This window comes from Epinephelus fuscoguttatus, linkage group LG16 (assembly GCF_011397635.1).
Source record: "Epinephelus fuscoguttatus linkage group LG16, E.fuscoguttatus.final_Chr_v1".
Taxonomy (NCBI): domain Eukaryota; kingdom Metazoa; phylum Chordata; class Actinopteri; order Perciformes; family Serranidae; genus Epinephelus; species Epinephelus fuscoguttatus.
In genome coordinates, this window is record NC_064767.1 from 13738215 (window position 1) to 13755442 (window position 17228).

Below are 17228 nucleotides of genomic sequence, written 5' to 3' on the forward strand. Positions count from 1 at the left end.
ATGGATTACTCGCGAATGCAGGCTCGCACAGAAATGCGACGCATATCACATGAAAGCGCAGGAGTAGATCTTTCCAGTGATATCACACACATCATTGTGCTGTCATCCCATCACGCTATAAATCCAGATTAATTGTCTAGAAAATAAAAACCTGACGAATTTCTTTACAACCCATTATACAGATCCTGTTATCAGTCACTTCATATAGTGAGGAATATCGTATCTTACCACGTCTTACACTTGCGTGTGTTTCTCCCTGTCTATCCACATTTGTAGTCTGGCTTTCAAGATGCAAATATCTCCATATTGTCCAGTTGACACTCCATCAAACTTTGTATGACAAGACCAGCACACTTCACCTTTGCGCACCCAGACAACTGCAGCCTAATTATGCATGCTGACAGGGCCTTAGTCACCATGTACATTGAGGGGGACATGTGCCCCCCCACCAATGCCCAAAATGTCCCCCCAATATATAACTGAAACTGAAAAACAAATGTTGTCTTGGAGGACATCATTGCACTTGGTTGACTATTTTTCTATGATCTTAGATGTAAATATTGCATGTTTCCTTCAGATAAAACACATTTTGACTTGTCAATGAGTCAATGGAATTTCTTGCAATAATGAAAAATACTGGCAATCATGTCCGCCTGGCACAAACCACATTTAGTTTGTTAGTTTGTCATTTTATCCTTTAATCACAGAAGCAAACCAGATTTTTTTTTCGTGTACTGAGCTCAAAACTGCTATGCCGTCTTATTCCTAAACCTTTATTTTAAGTGTTTTTGATTGTATTTAACACTTAAAAGCATCTTAACAATTCTTAAGAAAGTTTTCCTTTTTTGGTGTCTGTTTGTTTCTCTTTTTTCTACAAATAAACTAAACAACATACTCAAAAAAAAAAAAAGCTTAATAATGTTTCATTTTTGGTGTTTTCGTGATAGGAATGCTAGTTTTTAGGAGGGCTTTTATATGCTCGGCATTATGGAGTTATTATAATTGACCTATGGCTAAGCCACGCCCCCCTCCACTCGCTCGGCCAAACTATCAACATTCAGTGAGCTGAGCTATGGCAGGTGTCACAGTACATGGTGTTTCGCAGGAGGCAATTGATGATTTTTGGGGACATAACGATCAGATATCATTGAGGAGTAACCAAAAGGGCCTAAACTACGCATTGGAGGGATATATTCATCATTTTATTGTTGAGAAGGTTGATGAAAAGCTTAAATTACAAGCCAGAATTTACAGGTCACAGCGTACGCTTGTGAACCGCATCTCGTTGCCGTCGCCATCAAAGACAACAAGTTAAAGTGCCACTGAAGTTAAGGTTTTTGGCTCAGAATATGAGAAAAGGATAACGGCCTTTTTACCATCTTTACCAAGAGTGTCTCTGTTAGTTTGGTGCTACAGTATTTACACTGAATCATTCAGCATAATGTTTGCCAACCTTTGTTATCTCTGCCATTACAGATAAGTTAATGAAGCTAAGCTCCAGAAGTTAACGTTAGCTTAACTAGAGCCCTATGGACAACAGCTAACAGTGATGTACAATCATCAAAGTACAAAATTAGAACAAAATAGACTAATGAACTCCCAGCAAACAAGGTGGCATGATGAACAACGCAGCTAGGAGCTAATGTTAGGCTAACTTTAGCTAACGTTAGCTAGAGATGTTAAAGATAACTTCATATTTCTTTCCAGCAAAGTGACAATATGTTGCCTCAAACACAATGTTGACTTACCTTAGAACAGATGTAGACATCATTGTTAATCTTATTCACATTGAGTTGATGTTGTGGTCTAACGTTACCACACAACTTTATCCAAAGGAGACACTTTTCTCAGTTGAAATGTGGTTTATGAAAGGGTAAAAAATGCACTTCGTCGCCCAGCCTCTCAGGATACCTTGTGTCGGAGTTGCATGTACCCCATGCACACCGTTCAAATCTTCGAAAAAGCTCATAAACCAAACTGACATTCTGTAATGCATTTCAATAAATGTCCAGGCAGAGAATGTCCAAGTGTATGGGAATGGCTATATGCACTGTGATTGGCTCATCACATTTGAGGGCGGGACTTAGCCATAAGTCAATTAATGTTATAGGCTATAAAATTGTACAGTTTGTGGAAATTAGATAAAATGTGTCTGCCTTTGACTAACTCACTGAATTAAAAACATGGTAGAACTCTATTGTCTTATGGTATATATTGGAATATAACTCAGAAGTACTGCAACCACAGACAAAATTTGGGTGGGTTTAAATCTCTATTGAATATAAACAGTTGTGGTGTTACTTAAGTCCTTAGAATGTTCGACGTCCTGCACTAACAGGGACTGGATAGGAAAAAATAGATATGGCACTTCTCAGTGTTCGATCTCTAAGCCATGAGACCTGTTTTTGACAGGCGTGTCCTCACATCTGCAAGTGTCGCAGGGTGTTTTCAGGTCATTATTGAGAAAAGAAGCTTTGGTTTCTCAGTTGAACTATCAGAGGAAGATAAAGACATTATTAGCAGGAAATGCAGAACATTCTACAACCACACTTTGATATCTGTTCAGAGGCAGACGGTTAGCAAAGTTACAGGCGGTGCTGGACTGTCATGACGCACTGTGTAGATATGGTGGTCCTTGACTGGTCCATGTGTGCAACAGTTTTCACTGCATGAACATATTAATGTTTTTTATTTTTTATAGTTGCATCGAAACAATATGATCCACATGACTGAGAATATTTTAACGTACAAGCTCAGCTGCTGTTGACTCATCAAAGCTGCAAAATCTTAAACATACAGACCTAACATGCAGGAGCTGATTACCACTTGCTTTGTGATGCTTTATCGGCCTGACCCTCCTCTCACACTTAAGTTTTCTCTTTCTCAAGAGATGATGGTCCTGCAAATATCCGCTGTGTAGATTATCGTCAACGAACTGCATGTTACAATTTGCCATATTTATTGTAGACCATTTGGACACTATAAACAGTCAGGAGGTGATTATGCAACATTTACAACATTTAAGAAGCTGACAACTTTGGACTGTAGCTGTACATTAAACTGTGTGTTTACTGTGTTTTTCCTTTAATTTGGGAGAATTATAATTATAATTATAAAAAAATATATATATAAAAAAAACATAAAAACATGCACAAAGATGCAGTATTTGAATTGAAAAAAAAAGATCTGGGTAAACGAAGAATGTAAGAAGAAAATCAGAGAGCATGCACAATTAGAAAATTAGGTAACACTTTACTTGAAGGTATCTACATAAGGGTGACATGACACTGTTATAACTATGACATGACACTGTCATGAACTTGTCATAAACATTATGTACATGTCATAAACGTTTATGACTGCTGTCATTAAGTGTCATTCGTTTTCTGTAATGACAAGTTGACATTGGTTGGGTTGTCTTGATCTGACAACTTGACATTAATTAAAGTGACATTACCAGATGTTGTCTTTGTCATGACAAGTTGACATTAACATAAAGACATCTTCTGGTAATGTCATCCTGATTAATGTCAAGTGATTAGCCAGTGTGTCATAACTGACGTATTCGACAGCACAAAACAGAGATTGATGAAAAATGTATAAATGGCTCTGACTGCAATTACAGAGCAGAACAAGATGACTTATTTTGGGAGAGGTGGAGTTCAGATCGTGTTTACAACTGTTTATTTTCTTTCCATTTCCTGCAGGTGCGAAATGATAATGTTGCTCCAATCTTCATCATCAACCTTCTCATTTCTGACCTCATTCAACTCTGGTGCATGATCGCTGAGGTGGCACAACTTAAGGACGGGATGATAGTTGATATTTTCACACATATTTACTACTTCTGTGTGGGGTCAGTGGTGGTTCATGTGGTGCATCGCCTTGGAAAGGTATCAGTCTGTCCATCCAGTATGTGTAAAGCTCGGACTGTATAATCCTGAAGCTGTGTCTACCTTGTATTGCAGGTATCTGGTCATTGCCTGCCCACTGCGGTACTGCTTCAGACGAACCATCAAGATATCTGTGGTGGTCTGTGTCGTGGTCTGGGTCCTTCCTCTTGTCTTCATACTCCCTTTATTTGTCTGCAATGATGTGGAGGTTCAAGAAACCATCCTCACCTTCTTCTGTTTTCTTCCTCTCCCACTGCTAATATTCTTCCTGGGTGGGACCCTCAAAGCCCTGTCTGCTTCCATCTCTGTCCACTCTGATGAAAAACGAAGAATTGTAGGAATGTTGGTCCTGGTGCTGCTTATTTACACACTGTTGTTCCTGCCCAGCATTATTTTGTTATTGGTAAAAGAAGCCAGAAATAGGGGTATCTTGAGACGCCTGTTTCCTGTGTTTCTTCGGTTGAGTCCTCTTACAGACTTATTTCTGTATGTTTTCATTAGGAAAGGGACCATTGACAAGCTGTTGGCTTCTGTGTGTTGTTGCAAAATGGACAGGAACAATATCAACACTCCAGCAGTAGTGATGATGAACACATATCCACAGTCAGCTCCAGGCGGAGAGACAATAGAGGGAGACGTGTAGGCAGCTAGATAGAGACAGATTCTGTCATCGACTGATATGATTTCCAATAAGACACCGAACTGTCGATACCAACTTGCCTTTTTTGAAATTTTATTCAGGAAAAGGAAGTAAAAAAAAGCAAAAGGAGCTCACAATTTAGCAAACGATGAAAAGAGTTAGTATGTAACCAGGTAAATTAAAAACATTGACATCTTACAGAATCTATGACCTTTCATTCTGGAATTAAAGTGTTTAACAAGATTAATTTCATGAGTTTCATTCATTCTGCATTATATTGTATGCCGAGGGGGCAGAATACATAAACGCACTTTTTGCAATTTCCATAGGGCATTTGGAACTGTTAGCATAATGAAATTCTGCCTGATAAAGACACACATGAGAGCAGTCCAAGAATTGCCTTATATATAAAGTGTACCAATGACAGGATGGCCAGAGCAGACCATAACTCACAGTGAGGAGTCAGAGCTTTACAACTGGTAACAAGCCTCAGAGAAGCATAGTAAACTGTTTCAACCTCTATGACAGATCGCCATAAACCAGGCATTGTCCAAAGTCTGGCCCGGGGGCCAATTGTGGCCCACAGACAAATTTTAATTGGCCCTCAGCTTGACTTTCAAAATATACTATATGTGGCCCTTTACACAATAAAGGTTAATCGAGTAAGATCACTTCACATTTTTGCCTTTCACTTCACAATGACAGGACTATCATACAGTTTGTAGACAGGCATCAAGTAGTTATAAATCATTAAAAGATAAAAATGGTTGCATTTGTCTCACTTTTTTTTAAACCCACTTAATACGAGAATCAGTTGGCCCCCAGGTATTTTCACATTATTTTATCTGGTCCCCATTCAAAAAAGTTTGGACACCCCTGTCAAAAACCAAGACAAGTAAAAAAACAAAAGAGTCTTGAATTTGCTATGGGAGTTCTGCTTGACAGGAAATGATTGGGTAAACCTGCTCTGGTTCACTGCGACCGCTTCAACAAATGTAAATAAAATACACATTTATTAGTTTGTTAGTTTTTCATTGTTATCCTTTAATCACAGGAGCAAACCAGATATTTTTTATTCACTGAGCTCAAGCTGATATGCCGTCTTATTCCTAAACCTCATTTTAATTGTTTTTGTTTTTATTTAAGACTTAAAAAGCAAGTTTTGATGACATTTTCCTTTTTTTTTACTGAATAATGTTTTATTTTTGGTGTTTTACTGGTAAAAATGCTAGTTTTTAAGTTTTGATTCAGGGCAAGTATTTTGCTTTTATATGCTTGACATTATGGACTAATTATTTTATGTTATAGTATATAAAATTGTACAGTTCTTGGAAATTCAATTAAAAAATCTATCTCTTGATAAAACTGGGAATGTCTGCATTTGACTAACTCACTGAATTAAAAACATGGTAGAACTCTATTGTCTCATGGTGTATATTGGAATATACAGTACAGGCCAAAAGTTTGGACACACCTTCTCATTCAATGCGTTTTCTTTATTTTCATGACTATTTACATTGTAGATTCTCACTGAAGGCATCAAAACTATGAATGAACATATGTGGAGTTATGTACTTAACAAAAAAAGGTGAAATAACTGAAAACATGTTTTATATTCTAGTTTCTTCAAAATAGCCACCCTTTGCTCTGATTACTGCTTTGCACACTCTTGGCATTCTCTCCATGAGCTTCAAGAGGTAGTCACCTGAAATGGTTTTCCAACAGTCTTGAAGGAGTTCCCAGAGGTGTTTAGCACTTGTTGGCCCCTTTGCCTTCACTCTGCGGTCCAGCTCACCCCAAACCATCTCAATTGGGTTCAGGTCCGGTGACTGTGGAGGCCAGGTCATCTGCCACAGCACTCCATCACTCTCCTTCTTGGTCAAATAGCCCTTACACAGCCTGGAGGTGTGTTTGGGGTCATTGTCCTGTTGAAAAATAAATGATCGTCCAACTAAACGCAAACCGGATGGGAAGGCATGTCGCTGCAGGATGCTGTGGTAGCCATGCTGGTTCAGTGTGCCTTCAATTTTGAATAAATCCCCAACAGTGTCACCAGCAAAACACCCCCACACCATCACACCTCCTCCTCCATGCTTCACAGTGGGAACCAGGCATGTGGAATCCATCCGTTCACCTTTTCTCGCCTCACAAAGACACGGGCGGTTGGAACCAAAGATCTCAAATTTGGACTCATCAGACCAAAGCACAGATTTCCACTGGTCTAATGTCCATTCCTTGTGTTTCTTGGCCCAAACAAATCTCTTCTGCTTGTTGCCTCTCCTTAGCAGTGGTTTCCTAGCAGCTATGTGACCATGAAGGCCTGATTCACGCAGTCTCCTCTTAACAGTTGTTCTAGAGATGGGTCTGCTGCTAGAACTCTGTGTGGCATTCATCTGGTCTCTGATCTGAGCTGCTGTTAACTTGCGATTTCTGAGGCTGGTGACTCGGATGAACTTATCCTCAGAAGCAGAGGTGACTCTTGGTCTTCCTTTCCTGGGTCGGTCCTCATGTGTGCCAGTTTTGTTGTAGCGCTTGATGGTTTTTGCGACTCCACTTGGGGACACATTTAATGTTTTTGCAATTTTCCAGACTGACTGACCTTCATTTCTTAAAGTAATGATGGCCACTCATTTTTCTTTAGTTAGCTGATTGGTTCTTGCCATAATATGAATTTTAACAGTTGTCCAATAGGGCTGTCGGCTGTGTATTAACCTGACTTCTGCACAACACAACTGATGGTCCCAACCCCATTGATAAAGCAAGAAATTCCACTAATTAACCCTGATAAGGCACACCTGTGAAGTGGAAACCATTTCAGGTGACTACCTCTTGAAGCTCATGGAGAGAATGCCAAGAGTGTGCAAAGCAGTAATCAGAGCAAAGGGTGGCTATTTTGAAGAAACTAGAATATAAAACATGTTTTCAGTTATTTCACCATTTTTTGTTAAGTACATAACTCCACATGTGTTCATTCATAGTTTTGATGCCTTCAGTGAGAATCTACAATGTAAATAGTCATGAAAATAAAGAAAACGCATTGAATGAGAAGGTGTGTCCAAACTTTTGGCCTGTACTGTAACTCAGAAGTACTGCAACCACAGACAAAATTAGCTTCTTTTTTTTTTTTTTACCCAAATTACCAAATGATATTTGATCATTGCTCACATGTAGTCTAATGTCATATTTACAAGTATTCATTTGGCCAGCACCACATATAGCTGTTTACTTTTTCCTAGTCACAGCTAGTGTATGTCTCGCTGTGTGTTTTACTTTTTTAAATCTCTATTTAATATAAATAGTTGTGATGTCACACTACACTTAAGTCCTTAGAATGTTTGACATCCTGCACTAACAGGGACTGGATAGGAAAAAATAGATATGGCACTTCTCAGTGTTCGATCTCTAAGCCGTGAGACCCGTTTTTAACAGACTCATGTCCTTGTCACATCTGTAAGTGTCGCAGGGTGTTTTCAGGACATTATTGAGAAAAGAAGCTTTGCGTTTTCAGTTGAACTATCAGAGGCAGATAAAGACATTATTAGCAGGAAATGCACAACATTCTACAACCACACTGATATCTGTTCAGAGGCAGAGGTTAGCAAAGTTTAATAGGCGGTGCTGGACTGTCATGACGCACTGTGTAGATATGGTGGCTTTGAAACTCTTCTGTAAGAAATAATGTCCGCTGTGTAGATTATCATCAACCAACTGCATGTTACAATTTGCCATATTTATTGTCGACCATTTGGATGCTGAGGAGACATTGGTGTAGGGAACTCATTCATGCAGGGTCTCTGCTTTTAAAGGTCAATTTTGTGACATCATATTATATAGATTATTAAAAACGATGCAAACAGTCAAGAAATGATTATGCAACATTTAAGAAGCTGACAGCATTGCACTGTAGCTGTACATACTACTGTGTGTTTACTGTGTTTTTCCTTTAAATTGGGAGAATTATAAGTATATGATTGTGTACAAAAAAACAAATAAAAACATGCACAAAGATGCAGTATTCAGATTTTCTTTTTTTAAAAAAAGATCTAGGTAAACAAAGAATGTAAGAAGAAAATGAGAGAGCTTTCACAATTGACCTATAGCTAAGTCCTGCCCTCAAACGCGATGAGCCAATCACAGTGCGTATAGCCATTCTCATACACTCGGACATTCTCAGACAAAATGATAGCCAGTTAAAAATATCAGTCTCATAAAATATGCTGAACTATTAATTTGAAGTTTTGATTAATAATTAAATTAATGACAATAACCAGAATTAACAGTAACGCCTGAAGGATTTTGGAGTTCTTGACGCAGCAGAGGTTGACTATTCATTCACTCTTGTGCAACATTAAACAGACAGCAGGCATGATTCCAAAGAATTATATTTATTCACTAGCAAAGCAAACCAAAAGACACACATTCTAACTAACTATATACAAGCTTGGTGTGTATATGTGTGTGTGAGAGAGAGAAAGAAGAGAAAGAAAGACAAAGGCGGGTGTGGTGATCAAAGAGCCATTTGGCCTACAAAACAAAATGGCTGACAACAGAGAACTACCAAAATGGCCGGATCAAGGCTTGCTTCAGGTCGGGGGAGGTGTTTGTCTGACCGTGTGGTCAGGACAAAGACAAAGGAAAAGAAGCGGGAACTTTGAGATGCCTGTTTGGGTGTAGCTGTGTTGAAAGCCTATTTGTTAATGAGTCTGTGTGAATGTGATATGTGTTGCAAACGGTCTGCATTAGTGCAGAGATCGTTTAGTTGTGTGCAAGAATCTGTTTGTGAACAGTATTAGCAAACTAAACACTTAGCTTTGGCGAAGCCAACTAATCAATGACCTAGCTGCAAACAATCACAACAATAACTCAATGAACAGCATCAAAGCACATACAACAAGTTAACCAGTCTTGCCTAGCCTGTAAAGCTGCGATAAGCTATGCCCAGTTGTTACGTTACCGATCCTTGAATGGATGGGAGAAAGAGTCACTTGGTGGTGTACTGCTTTGTTAGCGGCACAAGAAGGCTGGGAAGATGGTTCCAGGTGAAGTCTTTGTTGGGTCCTTTGTTCCAAAGGTGAAACTCCGAGGAAGTTGGTTGCTCGGGGTCCTTGCAGAGTTAGACACTGGGTGCTAACTCACTTAGTTCCTTGTTGCTGGAAAGCTAGTTGCAAACCTTGTGTTGCAAGAGAGCCTGTGATCAATTGCCCTCCCTTTAGTGGTTTGGGGCTATGGAGCAAGGGTCTGGACTTCTGCTTTTCCAGGCGCAGCCGGAAAAAGGTGTTAGCTGTTCAACAGCTAGAGCAAGAGAGAGAAGGCTTGAAAGGAGCAGGATTTAGCTTAGAGTTTGGTGACATCACAGAGGGGCATGTCACTGTAACAGTACTGTCCAATCAAGTTGTGAGACTTGTGTCTCACTGAGGTGTGAGGTGAGACCTCCTGTGGAGATGGGTTTCACCTAGCTCTCTTTGTTTGAAAGACAAAGAGCATGCAGAGGACAAAGCTTTTAAATCTCCAGTTTAGATTTTACCAAATGACAAAACATCTGTGGTCCTGTGAATCCCAACATAGCTAAACATGGAAGACCCAGTATGTCTCCGGAACCACAGCGTGTCCATCACAGACCACAAGTTCAGGATTTAAGGCCTTTGCCTGAAGTGCAGTATGACATGGTTGACCACATGTCAAATTATGATGATGAAACAGAGGCCACCAGATGCAAGAGGCCATACTGCACAGGAAAAACGCACGTCTTTTGTGACAAATGCAACATCCACCTGTGCTTTGTGCCACACCGAAACTGCTTCAAGGCTGCTCATCGTAAATGAGTGATTACATGAAAATACCCAGCAAGCTGATGCTTTTCCAGTTGCTTTGTCAATGTGTGATCAGTTGTTACATGGTTAGCTTTCTATATTAAAAAGTATGGAAATGCATTTTGAAGTTCCGTGATAGATTACTGAAGGCAAAACAGATTTCTTGAAGTTACCCACAATCATACAAGTTCATGTGTATGTTATGCAGAAATCCAGTTCCAGGTGTTTAGGTCATAACTGATTAGTTATTACATTACGACATTTTACGCTCATTTAGTCGTGGCGTCCATTGTAATGGACATGAAAAAACACAAATAAAAACATGAGTTTGCAAAAATGTCTTTTTTCCCCTTTATTTCTATGCTGAAGAGGAGTAAAAATCAGCTGGATAAAAGAAAAAATTACTCAGCAGAAAAAATCAGATCTGAAGGGGTTAATTTTATAAGAGATAACTTAAGAATTTAAAATTATATTTTCACTGTCTTTACGTACATTGCATGTTAGTCGCTGACCATTTCTGTGCTATCTTCTTTAGCTGAGGAGGTGTAGATTAATGGGAACCCACAGCATTTCCTGACTTACCATATTTATTGTAAAGCACCTGGAGGCATCACACATTGGTACAGAGGACTTATTCTGGTGTGGTCTTGCAGCTTTCAAAGGTAAATGTTGTGACATTACTTTTTTCCTGTATGTAGAGATTATTTGAAATATTTTTTAAAACTGCAGAGTACAGAATACTGTGTTGAAACCAACTGTGTTTTATTTCATTTGGATTATTATCTGTCTTTTTCTTTCAATTATTAAAAGAGAGAATGATTGTGTACAGCGTAACACAGATGTGTTTGATAAAATGGCAGAAAAGGTTACAAAAAAACATGCAGAAAGCTACAGAGTTTTGAATTAATTAAAACTGTAAGACAGAACAGAAATTACCACAACTGCGTAGACATTTCAGGAAGTGAGTCCACTTAGCTCGAACAGTTTTCTATTGATTATATGTTATGTAACCCAGGACAGGATACAGTCAGTTTATGATTCAGTTAATGTTGTTTCTGTAAAATAAGAGCATGAATCAGCACATAAAAGACACTGGAGATTATTCGTCCATGTGAACCTCTTCCTCCATAATCAGAGGGCAGAAGAGCATTCAACAAGTAGTGGAGCATCGAGTAAAGAAGACGGTCAAAACGTCCTAAACCCGTTTACATGAACATTAAACATTACATTAAATTACTGAAACAACTGAACAGTGTTCTGTGGCTGCAGAAAAGACCTCACAGCAGCATATACAATATTGTAACCAGAACATGTTGTACCTGAAACTGTATTATTAGATTCAATTATGTGATCAGAAATCTAAAAAATATTGAGCTTTTTTTTTTTTTGTGTGTGTGTGTGTGGGTATAGTGTAAACTGTTCAGTGATATCACTGAACAACATGGTCCCTTTCTATAACTTCATCTCTTAAACACTAGGTTTTACTTTGAAGCATAATCATTTGAAACTTTATAATTTGATTAATTAATATTAGCAGATAATGCAACAAATATTGAGCTTTTTTTTTTAAATATTGGATGTAAGCTTACTGTATTTGTGTTTGTGTGACCTTGCACAACACAGCTTTAGCAATATTGCTAGATAACGGCAGATATTAGGCAACATGTTCCATTTCCATAACCTCATCTATTAAACAACAGGTTTCACTCTGAAGAATGGAAGAAGTCAACATTAACACTTCACAGGACAACAACAGCAGCCTCACCTATAACTATGGAGGTTATGAACAAGTTGAATTCATCATGAAAGTGGTGACGATCATCATCATTTGTATCGGCCTTCCTTTGACCCTTGTGGCCATCTATGCTGTTCGTTCTCTGGTATGTATATTTTTACTTTTACCATATTTATTTATTTACTGTCTGTGCCAAAATCTTGATCTAGGTTAGGGGCCAGGTGTCAGGGGACTGGATGAATTATTGTAATGATTTATACATTCACAGGAAAAATATTACTCCATAGTTACAGTGCACATAAAGCTCCCATTATTAATCTGAATATGCCAATATTTGGAATTTGATGCTGGTCATGAAAACAGCATATTCTGTCTGGATATTCCAAAATAGGCCTTTTTCCAAATTTGCATATTCCAAATAAAACATGTGGGATATGAGGGTATTATTCAGGTTTGAGGAGTGACCCCATGTTCCACGGGCATGTTTATCAGAGTATGCACGGCTGCATGTAAACATGAATATTAGTGGAATATCCTTTTATATTATCCATGTAAACACCTTAGTAGGAATATTGTCTTTTCAGAATAAAGGCAAAAAACTGAATATTTTGTGCATGTAAACCTAGTCAGTGACTGTGTGTCTTTTCTGATATTTCAGACAGCACAAAACAGGCGTGATGAAAAGTGAATAAATGGCTCTGATAACAAATTCTGGGCACAGCAAAATGACACATCTGGGAGGAGGTGGACCTCATGTTCACAACTGCTTTCTAACTTGCACCAATGTTTTCTTGCAGGTGAAAGATGATCATGTTGTTCCGATCTACGTCATCAACCTTCTCATTACCGACCTCATTCAGCTCTGCTGCATGATCACTCGGGTGCTACCTAATCCTGGATCACTTTTAATTTACTTCTATTGTCTGGTGGTCAGTATTGGTTTCATGGTGTGCATCGCCCTGGAAAGGTAGCTGTCTGTCTATCCAGTATGTGTGTACCTACTTCTGTGTTCAGCCATTGTATTATGATATCATTCTGAAGCTGTGTCTGTCTTGTATTGCAGGTATTTGGTCATCGCCTGCCCACTGTGGTACCGCTTCAGACGAACCATCAAGGTCTCTGTGCTGGTCTGTGTCCTGGTCTGGGCCCTTCCTGCTGTCATTTTCTATCTCCTCATTACTGGAAGGAACTCAGTAACCATTGGTGGCATCCTCCTCCTCCTTCCTCTCCCACTGTTCATATTCTTCCTTGGTGGGACCCTCAAAGCCCTGTCTGCTTCCATCTCTGTCCACTCTGATGAAAAACGAAGAATTGTAGGAATGTTGGTCCTGGTGCTGCTTATTTACACACTGTTGTTCCTACCCAGCATTATTTTGTTCCTGGCATGGGGAAGCAGTGACATCGATGAACGTAACCTATACAACCTGTCTTTAACATTTGTGCAGTTTAGTCCTCTGGCAGATTTATTTCTGTATATTTTCATGAGGAAAGGGACCATTGACAAGCTGTTGGCTTCTGTGTGTTGTCGCAGAATGGACAGTGATGATATCAGCAGTCCAGTGTGAATGATGACAAAATGTCCACAGTCAGCTTCATGTAGGCAGAGAAAGAGAGACAGAGATCCAGGGCTATTCATAAAACATTCAGGGCTGAGGCCTCAGACAGCCAGGCTTAAAGACGCCACTGGTTATAGCTAATGTGTGTCTGTCCCAAACTGTGTTTGTTTTGATTTTTTAATCTTTATTTTATACAAATAGTTTTGCTGTTTTCGTGGGAGGCACGTAGGAAGTGATTCAGAGCAGGATTACGCAACAGCTGCAATGTGCTTAACAATATTGATAAATTCTTACTTCACAGTGATGCTAATGGAAAAACAGAACAGCAGAAGTAGGTACTAATTCATTGACATGGTAAAATGAAGTCAAATGAAATGGGTCAGTGTGTTGGTGCATGTATGTCGACAAAGCTCTCAAGAAGAACCAGTGACACACAGAGACAGTATTGGTCACTGACGTGACAGATGATTGTGGGCTTAGATGTCTGGGCTGATCAGTCAACACCACAGCACACATCTTGTGCATCCATGTATTGCTTTCATTGCTGATGCTGTTCCACTCCCAGTTAAAGATGACTTTGGTTTTAAATAAATCAGCTTATTGTATACATCTGGTGTGGACCCCTTCCTTCACATTCACTGAGCCAGTTTGTGTCAAGTATATTTCATGTGCATAAGGCCAAGAAGATAAGAGATATGGATCATGTGTAACTATCAGATGCTACTTATAAAATGGTAAGTTTGATGTTTATGTTCTTTAATCTGGCTATAACTGAAGAGACACTCATTTCTTTTTATTCTTTTGAGGCAAATGTAACAGGCATACACAAGTTTTAAGTGCTGTTTCTAACAGCTGCAGCATTTGTAGTCAAACACTTACTAATGAAATGCTGTTGAAACAATGGTTGCTATATAAAGTAGATGCCTTTAGCTTTATTGTAATAGACATCTACGAATCTTTATAATTGCAAATCACCAATACATATGATCACCAATATGATCCACATGATTGAGGATATATAAACCTGTAACAAGCTCAGCTGCTATTTACTCATCAGAACAGCCAAGTCTTGAATATACAGACTTAACATGCATGGGCTGATTACAACTTCCTTTGTGGTGTTTTATCAACCCCACTTCCCTCTCGCACTAATGCATATTGTGCCTTATAGGCGCATCTCAAAAAATCAAAATATCGTGACAAAGTTCAATATTTCTCATCAGTTATTTCAGAAAGTGAAAATGGTACATATTGTGGACTCACACAGTCCTGAGAAGAGGAAGAGCTCTCATCAGATAATTAACTCAAAACACCTGCAAAGGTTTCCTGAGCCTTCAATCTGTCAGTCTGGTTCAGTGCACACAACCACAACCATGGGAAAGACTGCTGACCTAACAGTTGTCCAGAAGACATTCATCTGTGGTCATTGCTGAAAGGGCTAGTTGTTTGCATTGACCTAGAGGTCCACAGTCTTCTTTTCAGATGAAAGTAAATGTTGCATTTTATTCAGAAATCAAGATCCCAGAGTCTGAAGGAAGAGCAGAGACACACAGAATCCAAGCTGCTTAAAATCCGGTGATGATTTGGGGTGCCATATCATCTGCAGGTGTTGGTCCACTGTGAGATTGCACTATAGGGTCACTACAATGTCCCTACTTTATCCTGCCTTTGCTCTTACTTTTTGCCTGACATGTAACACTACAGCATCCGCCTTTAGTGTGACATATAACATATGCATCGGCAGCACTTAATAAACAATAACAATGGCATTAACATGGCCATAACAATCATTTACCGTCCCTCTTATATGGTTGCTGATTCCATCCTCTGCGCGGAGGGTAAGGAGCTCCTGGAAATCACTGTATTCCCAGTTTACGGACATTTTCAGCCACTGTTCCTCCTCATTGATTTAGCTGCTAACTTTAGGCGATACCGTCACCAGACAGGTTAAAAAAATGATGATGCACAGGTGCATGGAGACACCTGGGACCGTTTTCACAAACATTCTGAGAATGCTCTCAGAGAGCTCCTAACTCAGCCTAGAAATGTTAAGTAAGGAGTCCTAGCTTGGGAGTGATTTGGGAAAGTTCTCAAAGCAACTCTGAGCAAGGAAGAGACAGACACTTTTAGCTGAGTGAGGAGGTGTGGCTGACCTTGTATGATGCATCCTTTTAACAAGTGTGATTGGTTGTCAGACACACAACCCTTTGTGAGCCTGCACAGTGTGGACACCCAGTGGAAATGAAATGAACTGCTGCCTGTTAAAGTGTTGTCATTGTTAGTGTGATCACTGTGCTGATGGAAGGTTTAACACAGACCAAAGTCATCACTGCTGCACTGATGCATTTTTACAGTTTTCCAAATATCTTAGTGTTGTGATTGTTTTATGTCTGGTGTTATAGTGTTAGGTGGGAAATGTGTGTGTATCTCTAATGAGATCGATCACAAATATCCCTGCACAAACTAATCTGTGGCATTTCATTAACTCGCTGTCATCTAGTGTTTGGAAAATATTTCTCTGACCTCTTTGTGTTTTCACCATTTTCTTCTCTGATTAAGAAACTCTTAAACCACTTAAAGTCCTCCTCTCTACTCCAAACAGTTTTTCAACTTGGGAGCTCTCTGAAAGTCTAAGATGCTCTATGAATAGGTTTTATCTTCAAAAGGACCTAGTCTTAACTTTAAGGGGAAATTCTAAGGAAACATCAAACTACTCAGAATTTTCTTAGAATTTCAGCACTAAGACGATTTGTGAATATGGCCCCTGGTGAAGACTGGCAGGAACAGAGAGAGAAGTTTGAAGTGATAAACAGTAGTCAGACTGTATCTGCTATTTCAGTGTGTCAGGCTCCAACATGCCTGTTGATTTATAGTACAAACTTTGTAGGATAATAAATCAGCAAGACAAGTCTCATGTGCACATATTTTGAAGGGTTTCTGTAGTTATTTTGCATCAGTCTGTGTGTGTGTGTGTATGTGTGTGTGTGTGTGTGTGTGTGTGTGTGTGTGCGTCATCATGGCAAAATGTGTTTCTGGTGGCGCCTATTGTAGCAGGAAGTACAACAGAAGTGGTTTTGAGTACTTTGCTATGTGTTTATATGTCTGTCTGTCTGTCCGTGGATAGATTTCGTCAATGAGAAAGGGTCGCAACATGCAAGATGCAGTCACAGAAAATTACAGATGTGTAGCTGAGATCAAAATGAAGACCGATACAGATGGATGCAGTCCCAACACAGGGGCCGGAAGTAAGGGGGCAAGGAAGGGGCCATTGACGCTCCACTTAACGCTCTGGCCCACATTCATTCAAAGTCACGGATCGCTGTATTGTGGCGGGAATGATCCCATCCCAAGATGGTCTTTGATTTTATAAGAGATTACTTAAGAATTAAAAATGATATTTTCATTGTCTTTACGTACATTGCATGTTAGTGGCTGACCACTTCTGTGCTATCTTCTTTAGCTGAGGAGGTGTAGATTAACAGGAACCCACAGCATTTCCTGACTGACCATGTAAAGCATATGTAAAGCATCTGGAGGCATCACACATTGGTACAGAGGACTTATTCTGGTGTGGTCTTGCAGCTTTCACAGGTA

At 39.4% G+C, this 17228-nt stretch overlaps 1 protein-coding gene across 6 annotated transcripts in view; it reads left to right on the top strand.

Moving 5' to 3' along the window:
* Nucleotides 1-17228, top strand: part of LOC125903332 (G-protein coupled receptor 4-like) — a 127319-nt gene that overhangs the window by 73676 nt on the left and 36415 nt on the right. The window contains exons 1-4 of one of the 6 annotated variants that reach the window (XM_049600201.1): nt 10941-11005; nt 12044-12223; nt 12876-13045; nt 13142-14241. The exons of 3 other annotated variants lie outside the window; for them this stretch is intronic. In XM_049600201.1, the coding sequence (XP_049456158.1) occupies nt 12059-12223; nt 12876-13045; nt 13142-13643 (837 nt within the window). In that variant the 5' untranslated portion in view covers nt 10941-11005; nt 12044-12058 and the 3' untranslated portion in view covers nt 13644-14241. Of the gene's footprint in view, nt 1-10940; nt 11006-12043; nt 12224-12875; nt 13046-13141; nt 14242-17228 lie in introns of those variants that run through there. 2 more of the 6 variants (XM_049600202.1, XM_049600199.1) reach the window with 2 other exon arrangements.